The sequence below is a fragment of the Castor canadensis genome, chromosome 15, assembly GCF_047511655.1.
Source record: "Castor canadensis chromosome 15, mCasCan1.hap1v2, whole genome shotgun sequence".
NCBI classification, from domain to species: domain Eukaryota; kingdom Metazoa; phylum Chordata; class Mammalia; order Rodentia; family Castoridae; genus Castor; species Castor canadensis.
In genome coordinates, this window is record NC_133400.1 from 48833101 (window position 1) to 48845325 (window position 12225).

Consider the following 12225-nt stretch of genomic DNA (forward strand, 5'->3'; position numbering starts at 1 on the left):
CTTATAAGAAAATTTTAAGAAATATTTTTTCAATAGTATGTTAAGTTCATCTAGCTTTTTTTATTCAAGGTTCAATTTGAAATAATTGTTCAAATAGCAATTCTGAAACCATTAAAATTAAGCCTCTGGGCTTCACCAAAGTAGAGATTATTCTTCAGTTCATCTGTGAATGTGAATGCCAAACCATAGGCTTTCCTGAAAATCCAAAGTGTCACAAAGGAAATGGAACTTTTGAGTGTGGAACTTGCAGGTAAGCTGGGAGCTGTGGAAGAACAACAGAGAGCTGTGCTGCTTTTGAAATTTATAATCACACTGTCTGTTGAGACACCTGTAGAAAATCTCAATATGGGACAAATAAATCATGTGTTTCAACCAGTATTGCTCACCGTGGAATCAATTTGAAGACCATTTCTGACATTTTTTTTAAGAATAATAGTTTTCTAAAATGAAAGCTTTTGTATATTCAACACTTTTAAGACACTATTTGGAGGGCTGGTGGAGTAGCTCAAGTGGTAGAGCCCCTAACTATCAAGCCTAACAAGTGTGAGGCCCTGAGTTCAAGTACTGCCAAAAAAAAGAGAGTATTTGGGTTTTTCTTTCATGATAGCATTTTCAGTTTTTTAGGGAAAAATAAGCTTTTATGAAATATGTTTAGAAAAATGTTTTGGAAAAGTATATCAAACTGGTAATGGTGTTTTTTTCTGAGAAGTAGCATTAGGATATAAGAAAGCATGTTTACATTGCACTGCATTAATTTTATATCACTGGAAATGCTGTAGATTAATTAACTGTAAAATTAAAAAGAAGATGTTATTCTCTGAATGTAGAGTCTACTAACATTTAAGTACTTTCACACTGTGGTTACTTTTTAAATTAAAAATTAAAACTTCATGCTGTTTTTTTTTTGTTGTGCTGTTGTTTTGTTTTTATTTAACACTCGCCCACCTATTCTGAATAGAGCTTTCTTTTAAATGGTAGGAGATCAGGACATTTTTAATCTAAATGTCAGCCCCAAATGACTCTGCTTAGAAGGATTATTTGCCATAAGGAAAATACAAGGTGGACACTGCCTTTTTAAAGCAGCAATGTAAATATTACAGTTATTTCTATATTATAAAATCATTCTTGAAAATCTACTTTGAGAAATGTGTCATTTTACCAAAAAGATTATCTTCAAAAGTCTTTTCCTTTCATCCCTTTATTTATAATATACAGAATCAGTGTATCCATAAGCATTAGGTGTTCTAAAAATATAAGGGTTTTCAGAAAGATCTGGCAGGTCGGATAAATTTATTTTAAATAATGTGTTATTAATATTTTCAGTGGATTTCTCTATGTTTTTTCAGTTTTTTTGGGTTGTTTGTACCTTTTGTGTTAATGGTTGGGCTATTGCTTGAAACTTAGAGGTAGTGCACTTATAACAGCAAGCCAATAGCATTTCATTTGAAAATATATCTTAACAGTCTCCTTAAAAATAAATTTATTTTGTTTTTACAAATTTTTGTTCACTTCATTTTGTCAAAATGATTACTTTCTAAAGACATTTTTCCTCTAGACCTTGCATGTTCCATAAGAACTTGAATGGCTCTCAGGCTTGCGTTGTTTCTCGGTGCACAGGAATACTTCCACACACATCTCTGTGGCATGAGCATTCCCTGATATATTGTTAGTTGAAGAGATCATTCAATTTTGTTTCCCTTTCATGGCTTGGTATTATTAAGTTATTTTTATTTTATGTGATTACAATTTGGAATCTTTTTCAGGTAAAATAAGGGACGAGTTGGGAGACATTGTGAATGTAGCACAGATGAAGTTGACAGTGAAGACATGGATGCTTACTGCAGGAAAGAAAACAGTTCAGAAATCTATAGTAATGACAGATTGTGTGTCTGTGTACAGTATGTTTGTAGGAAGAGGGATAATACTGATGAAATTTCCTCTGGGAAATTCTGAGAGTGAGATAATTTCAAATGTGATAAGTCCAGTGGCTTAATTTGTGGAGGTGAGAAAAACATTGGAAGTGGTCATAGAATGTGATCCCTGCTAGTTTGGTACACCATCTTAAGAGTAGTCATTGATCCAGTAGTAAAGGAACAGTATTTCAGGTCATTCCATCCTTTGTTAAACTTTTTCTTTGTTGTTGCTTATTTTTACTTTTAAATCAATACTGTGACTTTATATTTTTTCCTAATTTTGAGAAATGATATTTTTATTTGCAGGAAATGGTGTTTGCAGGTGTCATGTGTGTGAGTGCTATCCCAACTACACTGGCAGTGCATGTGACTACTCCATGCATGGAACAAACGGACAGATCTGCAATGGCCAGGGCATCTGTGAGTGTGGCATCTGTAAGTGTACAGACCAGAAGTTTCAAGGGCACCCTTTGGGAAGTGTCAGACCTTGCTTTGGTATCTGTGTTGAACATAAGTAACTTTCTCCTAATTGGTTGAAATAGTATTTAGTGTCTGCTGACCTAAGTATGTATTACAGTCATCACTAGACCCAGCACACATGCTAATGTATAATGCTATAAATAAAACAAAAGCCCACTTTTTAGTTCTTAAAAATTCTTACTCATTAAGTAGTGTATGTCATCTGAGACTTGTACTTTTAGTTTGTTTTGAAATTGGGGATTGCTGTAAAATTAAATTTATGTAGTTACCTTCATTGAATTGACATTGCTATGTTTTTTGGTGTGGGACGAGGGAGGTGGAATAAACCCCAGAGCCTTGTGGACTACCACTGAGAAATAACCCCAGCCCAATTACTGTCTTTTGACTCAAAATTCAAAGTTTTTCCTTTCATTTTTTTATTCATTTATTCACATGTGCATACAGTGTTTGGGCCATTCCTTTCCCCTTAATCCCCACCCCCCTTGCTTCCAGGCAGAAACTGTTCTGCCCTTATCTCTAATTTTGTTGAGGAGAAAACATAGCAATAATAAGAAAGATAAAGGATTTTTCGTAGTTGAGATAAGGATAGCTATACAGAGAGATTCTTAGCATTGCTTCCATACACAAAGGCTTTTCCTCTTGAACTTTGATTGTACCAGTAGTACATTATTTAAATTATGGCTTACTTACATATTTAACATGTTGCAGGAATATTATTACCTCTGTTTCTTTGAGATTTTAATTGGAACTTTATTAAAATAATAAAATTTTTGTTGAGGAACTAGTGTATTTTTTGCCATCAAGAAATTTACTTGTTAAAAATTCTGGAATTGTCTAGCAAAATTTACTTATAATTGTTACAAATTTGCACTGCTAAAATTGGTTCACTGAAACATTTGGCTCTTGTTAATGCTTTATGCCTTTGCTTTCATATTAAAAATTCACACATAAATGAAAGAGAGAGAACTGCCAATTCCTGATTTCTGCCCTTTTGTCCACTCCCAGTTACATACTTCAGTTCTTTTTCATCTTTTTGGAGAAAAGGAACTACCAATAGTAAGGTTCAGAACTACCAATAGTAGGAAGAAATTTCTTTTTTTTTTTTTTTTTTTGAGAATGAAATGCTTTCTATCAGACTAGATTCTTAAGCTTGTTCTCCATGTTTGCCACTTGCTACCTGGCTATCTTTAGGCTGCGTGGATAGCACATGGGTTGGTATCTTTAAAAATGTAGAACTGAAATGGTCACTGGCCTCCTGCAAAGTAGCAGTAGCTGTGCTCTGGAAGTGCAGGTCTGTTTTGAAGTCTTGTGCAATTTCTCACACCAGACTCTGGAAAAAGCTTTGTGAATTAGTAGTTTAGTGGATTTGGGATAAGGTATAATTCTTCTAACAGGGCAGTACCAGCCTGTAAGAGGAGGCTCCTTCACTCTCCAGTAGAGGGCTCACTTTTGCAGGGAACCTTGGTAGCCAGTTTCCTCTTGGGCTCTTCACACAAGTGTAATTTTTGAAGTCATGGAGCAGAGAGCTACATAGCGTCACCTTTTCTTTTGGTTGAGGCACCACCAGCCACCTTGGTGCTGATGTTAATAACAGATGTGTGGCCACAATTAATGAAAACTAGAATTTCTTGAAGTACACTCCCATCCAAAATTATGCTATGCCTCTGTTCATTCCACTTCTTTTTCATTGCTTCGGGCTCAATATATCATGGGTTTAGCACACAGAATACTCTTTAAGCAAAACTCATCTTAAATAATGCATTTTAAACATACCAATTTTGCTTCAACAGGAAATGTGTTCACTGCTGAACCTTTAATAAAGGAGAAAAGAAAGACATGTGTGCACAGGAATGTTCACATTTCAACCTTACCAAGGTAGAAAGTCGGGACAAGATATCCCAGCCTATCCAGGTTGATCCCATGACCCACTGTAAGGAGAAGGATGTTGATGACTGCTGGTTCTACTTCACCTACTCAATGAATGGGAAAAGTGAAGCCATTGTTCATGTTGTAGAGACTCCACGCAAAAGTCTGATAATGACACAAATTCTCTTCATTTTCTTTTATGCCTTGTTTCTACCATGGTCAGGTTCCCTGATATCCATCAACAAATTCCATTTGAGAAAATTTCCTCTACAAAAACTAAAAATGCTATTTAACTAAGAAATAAGGAAAAGAGAAATAAGGATTTAAGGTTTTTTTGTTTTTTTTTTTCTTTTTGCTGGTACTGGGGTTTGGACTCAGGGCCTCACATTTGCTAGTTAAGAACTCTACAACTTGAGCCCTTTTTGCTCTGGTTATGTTGGACATAGGGTCTCACTTTTTGCTCAGGCAGGCCTGGCTCACAATCCTCCTAGGCTTCCTGCCATTGCTGGAATGACAGGTGCATGCCAATACATCAGCTATTTTTCTGTTGAGATGGGGTCTCACCAATGTAAACTATCTGAGTTTATCTTTTAATGTGAAGTGAGGTTCAGGAGTTTTTTTGCATATAGTTGATTAATAGTTCTAGCATGACTTGTTGAAGACTGTCCTTTTCTATTTTGGTTGAAAATAAGGTGACCTTTTTCTCACTCTATAATCTTTATCATATGATCATATGATAAAGGACATATATCTATGTCCTTTATCCTGTGTCTGTCCTTTATTCATTCACTCAGTCATAGCTGTTCAAGTAGTCTCTTTTTTCACTTAATTTCTTAATGATAAATAAAAATTGCACATAATAATGTAGTAATGTGATGTTTTGATACATGTATATGTTTTATAATGTTTAAATTATGTTAAACATAGCTACTCACACATTTATCATTTCTTTCAGCAAACTATTCCAAAAGTTTGATGTGGTTTTGAGGTGCTGGGAATTGAACCCAGGGCCCCAGTTTGTGTTCTGTGTTTTTTGTGATACTGGGGTTGGAACTTGGAGCCCTGTGGTTTCTCAAGCAGGTGCTCTATCACTTGAGCTCAGCCCATTTTTGCTTTCATGTGTGGATAACATCTAGTGTTTTTGCCCAAGACCAACCTCAGAGTGTTGTCTTCCTGTCTATGCCTCCAGGTAGCTGAGACCATAGGCACTCGCCATCATGTCAAGCTTGTAGGTTGAGATGAATGTTGGTAACTGTTTGCCTGGATTGGCCTTGAACCATGATCCTTCTAGTCTCCATCTCTCATGTAGCTGAGATCACAGGCAGATACAACCATGTCCAGCTGAACCCAGGGCATTGAATATGCCAGCCAAGTGCTTTACCACTGAGCTGATTCCCCAAGCCTTCTTAAAGCTATTTGAATGGTACAATTCATTATTGCTATCTATAGTTGCCCTACTGTGCAATAGCACACAGGCTTCCCCTTACCTCATTGTAACTTAGTTGATCAACCATTCCCCTTCACCTCTTTTTATTCCTCTCTCCCATCCTCTGGTAACCACTATTGTACTTCAACTTCTGTGGTAGCAACTTTTTAATATTCTGCTTGCATGAGCTCATGTGGTACTTGTCTTTCTGTGCCAGGCTTACTTCACTTAGCTTAATGAGCACTAGCTCCATTTTGTCTGACTAGTGTACTGTGTATATGAATCACATGGTCTACCCATTTATCAGTCCCTGGATACTTAGGTTGCTTCCATTTCTCAGCTGTTGTGAAGGGTGTAGATGTCTCTTTAACAGACCAATTTCCTTCTTTTGGATGTATATTAAGCCCATATTGTCCATGAATTTACTACATTTGGTTTTGAACAAGTGCAAAAAAACCCCATGAAAATCTAAAGATATTTTCAAAAGAAAAATTTTTAATTTTATTGCTTGCATTACATACCTCTGCTGATACAGACAAGCTCTGTCAGTCCTGTGTTAGTGACAGTTGTGTTTAAATTTTGTGATCTGTTGAGTGTTTCCCTGCCCTGAATTTTGTTAAAATGCATTTCTCACAAAGCAGATGGTACCCAAAGAAGCAATCTAAAAGTTTATGCTTTAAATTTAACTGATGAAATAATTTTAGATTTGTGGAAAGCAGCATGTCTTTAGCAGAAGTTGGGAGGCATTATAGGAAAAATGACTCAAACATCTGCAGTACAGCACTGAACTCCATGTAGGTATCAAGTGTCTGTTCTCTAGGCAAGGATGGAATTACTGGATCATATGGTGGTTGTGCTCTTAATTTTCTGACAATCATGTTTTCCAAAATAGCCATACTTATTAACTTTATCTCCAAAAGCATGTACAGGTTCTCTTTTCTTCACACCCTTGGTAGCACTTGTTATCTTTTGTGTTTTTGATAATAGCCATTTTGACTGTGGTGAGGTGATATCTCAGTCATTTTAATTTTCATTTCTCTGATGCTAATTGATGTTAAACATGGATAATAGCCATTTTGACTGTGGTGAGGTGATATCTCAGTCGTTTTAATTTTCATTTCTCTGATGCTAATTGATGTTAAACATGTTTTCATATATCCATCGACCATTTGTCTTCTTTTGAGAAATACCTGTTTAAGTCTCCTGCCCATTTTTAATTTGGTTGCTTTTACTGTTTTCTTTGCTGTTGAGTGTGTTTTCAGTTATTTATATATTCTAGATATTAGTCCTTGGTGAACATAAGATTTGAAAATGTTTTGTCTTATCCTATAGACTGTTTCTTATCTCTGGAGATTGCTTCCTTTGTTGTGCTTTTGTGGTGTTTCCTAAAAATTCTTTTCCTATTCCTGTGTCCTGAAGCATGCCGCCTATGTTTTCTTTCATTTATGCTTTCATTCACTTTGAGTTAATTTTTATATCTGTTGAGAGGTATCTAATTCCATTCTTCTGCACATTGATATACCCTGATTTCCCAGCACTGTTTACTGAAAAGACTATCCTTTCTCCAGTGTTTGTTCTTAGCAACATTTTTAAAAATCTCTGGGCTGTAGCTCTGAGGGTTTATTTCTAGGCTTTGCATTCTGTTCTGTAAGTAGTTCTATTTCTATGCCAGTTATCATCTATTTCTCTGCAAAAGTCCTGCCAGGATTTTGATTGAGTTTATTGATCAAACTGATGGGAACTGAAATTCTGAGAGTATTGTCCTCTAATTCTGAACATAGGATATTTCTCCACTTCTTAAAATCTTTTTTGATTTCCTTTAGCATTGTTTAGTAATTTTTCTTCAGTACTGGGGATTGAACTCAGGGCCTTCACCTTGAGCCACTCCACCAGCCTTACTTTTTTTTTTTGTGAATGATTTTTCAAGCTAGGTTCTCCTGAACTATTTGCCCAGGCTGGCTTCCAACTGCAATCCTCCTGATCTCTACCTCCTGAGTAGCTAGGATTATAGGCATGAGCCACCAGTGCTTGGTGGAAAATCTTTTTCATGGCAAATCGTGTATGTATTTTGTTAACAGTATACATAAGGTTTTGCCTGATTGTGTTTTATTTAAACTTGCAATCTAGAAATAAGTGTATGAATGTGTTGGGAAATACCTGACTTTTTATTGATCATGTATCCTACAACCTTTGTAAACTCACTTGTTAGTTCTAGTTGCTTTTTAATAGTTTCTTTGGAATAGTGTGCATTGACTTATCTTGAGTACTAAATGCTGTTTATTTTATAAGATTTTGTGGTTGTGATATTGGACCTTGTGCCTGTTAGATTGTTTTTGCTTGTTATTAATCTTCCTGTTTTCTAGTTGTCCCACTGGTCCAGACCTCACTCCAATTGTGGCTGGTGTAGTTGGTGGAATTGTGCTAATTTACCTTGCATTATTGCTGGTTTGGAAACTTTTAATGGTAATTCATGACAGGGGCATTTGCTAAACTTGAAAAGGAGAAAATGAATGCCAGTGGGACACAGTAAGTTGCAAAACGTCTGAGAAGTAAGGCAGCTCATAAAGTAATTGCAACTCTTGTTTATTAATGGTAGTTCTGGTTATTGATCATTAAATGTCTCTTTAAACTTTTTGTTCCTCCAAATATTAAGTATTCAAAGAACTTGCTTTGCATTTCAAGTATATCCATTGGAATAAAACACTAAAAGAATGTTGCTCTGTTGGCAGTGGCCATTGTGTTTAGTTCTCTAGTAAGTGTCATCCTAAATGTAGTGTACTCCCCTTTTGTCTATTGTAAAATAGAATTTAAAATACAATCGCCTTTCTCTCTTTGCATTTATATGGCCTTCTAGAAAAGGGACAGGAATCAGAACAGTGTTTGCTAGGGCTGGAGTGGGGGAGGGGGTTGTCTAGAAAGGTACTACAAGGGTTCTTCTTAGGATTCTGGGTTGTGGGTATGTTGATGGATTTGAAAAGTCATGAAATTCTTATGGTATGTTTTATCTTGCACAAATTATACCTCAATACACCCTGCCATATAAAAATAATATACAAACTGTGACTGCAAGATTGTGGTAGTATTTAATGCCTTCTGGTATGGAATCTGGTGGAGCAATTAAATGTTTGACCCTCCTGTATTTATTTTTTGATACAAGAATGTGATTTTTCAGTATTGTTAAATTCTTTACTTTTTCCATGAGTTTATTTTTAAAATCTAAGAATTTCAGAAGTGTAGAAATAGTGAAAATTCATTTATAGTGTTTAAACACTATGCCAATTTTCTTTGTGATGAAATCATTAGAAACTATTTCTTTTTCTTTAGCAAGAAAATCTGATTTACAAGAGTCCTACAAATAATGTCAAGAATCCAAGCTATGGGTGTAAAGCTGGTCTCTAAGTTGTCTTTCATATTTTCTTTCACTTCTGTCTTTGCATGTGACCTTTTATCTTTTTGGTGCTGCACTGAGTGCCTCATATCACTGTTCCTATTTTTTTACTGTCTGCCTTTATGTATATGGCTGTGTGTGGTGTTCCTTTTTGCTTGTTAACTTGATGCTTAGAAAGACTTTTCATTATAAGATATAGAAGAAACAGCTGTTATGTGCTTTGCAGTCAGACAGACCTAAGGTCTAAGTAGAGCAGCTCTGACTCACTCATTTTCCAGAGGTTGCATTTCTTATATAGGTAGCAGGACACGGGCACTAACAATCACATAAGCTCACTAACAATCTCATAGGTGTCTAATCCTCATGACAGTCCTAGGTGACATTATCCTTACGTAACAAACTACTTGGTGTAAACATCAGGGTTGAACACTGAAAGATGTGAAATCTAAATGCAAAGTACAAACATGTACATGGTGAAACACATTAATTTAATGTGCAATATCATTGTTATTGGTCCTAGAAAGAATTTGAGATCTTTAGCTGTCATTTGCAACTTTAAGTTTCATTAAAAAAAATAGTAAGACTAGTCAAGTGTGGTGGTACACATCTATAATCTCAGCTACTCAGGAAGCAGAGACAAGAAGATAGTAGTTCAAGAGCCTGGGAAAAATTAGTTGAAGACTCCATGTCAAAAACAAACTAAAAATTGAAAAGGACTGTGAGAGCATGCTTTGAGTTGTAGAGTGCTTGTCTAGCTAACATGAGGCCTGAGTTCAATCCTCTCACTTCAAGGGGGGGAATATCAGATTGGTGTGTGTGTGTGTGTGTATGTGTGTAATAGTTCTGATTTCAAGGCTAAGATTGGAATTCTTTTATATAACAAAACTTTAAAGGGAAAAATCTTATTACAGTCTTAGTTAAAAGTTTTGCCATTGTTCATGTTGTAGTGTTGCACATCTGTTATCCCAGCACTCAGGAGGCTGAGGAGGAGGAACATGAGTGCCAGCATAGCCTGGGCTGCATGGTGGTATACCCTGTCTCAAGGAAACAAAACAAAGACCTCATAATGACAGTAAGGCTTGCTCCTTCTTGTTTCCAAGTGTGGGTGTTTTATTATGGAGAATGTAACTGGATTTCACACTTACCATTTTATTTTTTATTGGTTAGTGGGCAGAGTTCTTCTTTACATAGTTTCAAACTGTTTATATCTAAACTTTTATGAAATGCTTCCAGTGTATTTTAATGTAATCTTATAAGCCCCTGAAACTCTCTCATAAAAAGGTAGTGTTTAGTACCAAAGTATCCTGACTATTGACACGGAACTCTGCTTTCTTCTCTCAAATGATTAAATGTGATACAGCCTGGGAGGATTCAGCTTTTCTCACTTCCCACCTTATTGCATAGAGCTCTTATAGCAATGGTAGGTAGTATTTGCAAATGTTCCTTGTTTCTCAAGTCTGGTAAGCAATACTTAATCTCCATTTATTGTTAGTAGTGAAAATAGTAGGAATTTCTTTTATTACTGTCTCACACATGAGAAAACTGAGTGTTAGGTAACTTGACCAAGTTTTCATAGCCAATCATTGGGAGAAGTGAGATTCAAACCCAGGCTGGTGAACTCCAGGGTCCACGCTCCTACTCTCCACAATGCACTGTCAGCAGGCCCATACTTCAGGAGCTGCTGTTACCTGGTCAGGGAGATGTAGATCTTTTTATACAGTTGCAGATTTTGACAGCTTATTGTAACTCAGGGAAACACTATTGCTATAGCAAATGTCATAATGGAAAACCACTTTATTACATAGAACTCAGCACAGTGGTTATACTTATTTACTCTGATGGGAGTGAACTTATGAAATGATACTGGTGGGTTTGAAGATGGAGCTCAGCAGTAGAGTTCTTGCCTAGCATGCCTGAGGCCATGGTATTGATATATGATAAAAACCAAAAGTATGAAAATGTTTGATATTTTAAGGGCTATAAGAAACACCAGTAATACTAGGAATCATGGTTTGCCAGATCTTCATTGCTAAGGAGCAATAAACTTTCTCACAAAGTTAAACTTCTTTTTTTTATTGTTTATACATTTACTCACATACATTTTGGACATCTGTCTCCCCTGCCCAGTGCCCTGCTCCACTTCTACCCCTTGCTTCCGGACAGAATCTGTTCTGTCCTGTTTTCCAATTTTTATTATTATTATTATTCACATGTGCATACACTGTTTGGTTCATTTCTCCCCTCTACCCCCCTACCTCACTCTCTCCCCCTTTTCCCCTCTCGCTTCCAGACAGAACCTGTTCTGCCCGTATCTCTAATTTTTTTGAAGAGAAGACATAAGCATAATAAGGAAGACAAAGTGTTTTTCCTAGTTGCATTTACAATAGCTATACAGAAAGATTCCTACATTGCTTTCATGTACAAATGTGTTATAACCCAAGTTGACTCATCTCTAACTTATCTTTACACTGGTTCCTGATCCCTATATTATGTTGACCTCTGTTGCTTTAAGGTTTCTGTATTAGTTCCTCTGGAGTGGAGACATCAAACGCTTTCATGTTTTGGGTTTTCTACCGATTCCCATATCTCCTGTATGTGCTCTCCCCTTGTCATGTGATACAAGTCCAACCACATTGCTGCATTTGTCCTAGATCTAAAGTCGGCATATGAGGGAGAACATACGATTTTTGGTCTTCTGAGCCTGGCTTACCTCGCTCAAGATGATGTTCTCCAGTTCCACCCATTTGCTTGCTAATGATAAGACTTTATTCTTCTTCATGGCTGAGTAAAACTCCATTGTGTATAGATACCACATTTTCTTAATCCCTTTGTCAGTAGTGGGGCATGTTGCCTGTTTCCATAATTTTGCTATTGTGAATAGCGCTGCAATAAACATTGGTGTGTAGGTGCCTCTGGAGTAACCTGTGTTGCATTCCTTTGGGTATATCCGCAGCAGCAGGATTGCTGGATCATATGGCAAGTCTCTCTTTAGATTTTTAAGAAGCCTCCAAATTTTTTTCCAGAGTGGTTGCACCAGCTTGCATTCCCACCAGCGGTGTACGAGGGTTCGTTTTTCCCCACATCCTCACCAAAACATGTTGTTTGTGATGTTTTTGATGATGGTTATTCTAACAAGGGTAAGGTGGAAACTT

At 36.4% G+C, this 12225-nt stretch overlaps 1 protein-coding gene and 1 pseudogene across 1 annotated transcript in view; both read left to right on the plus strand.

The window, feature by feature from the left end:
• Positions 1 to 9084, plus strand: part of LOC109677075 (integrin beta-1-like) — a 39655-nt pseudogene extending 30571 nt beyond the window's left edge.
• A 1867-nt stretch (positions 9085 to 10951) lies between these two features.
• Positions 10952 to 12225, plus strand: part of LOC141417230 (uncharacterized) — a 60076-nt gene continuing 58802 nt past the window's right edge. The window contains 1 exon segment of the mRNA XM_074055395.1: positions 10952 to 10964. Within this exon segment, the coding sequence (XP_073911496.1) occupies positions 10952 to 10964 (13 nt within the window).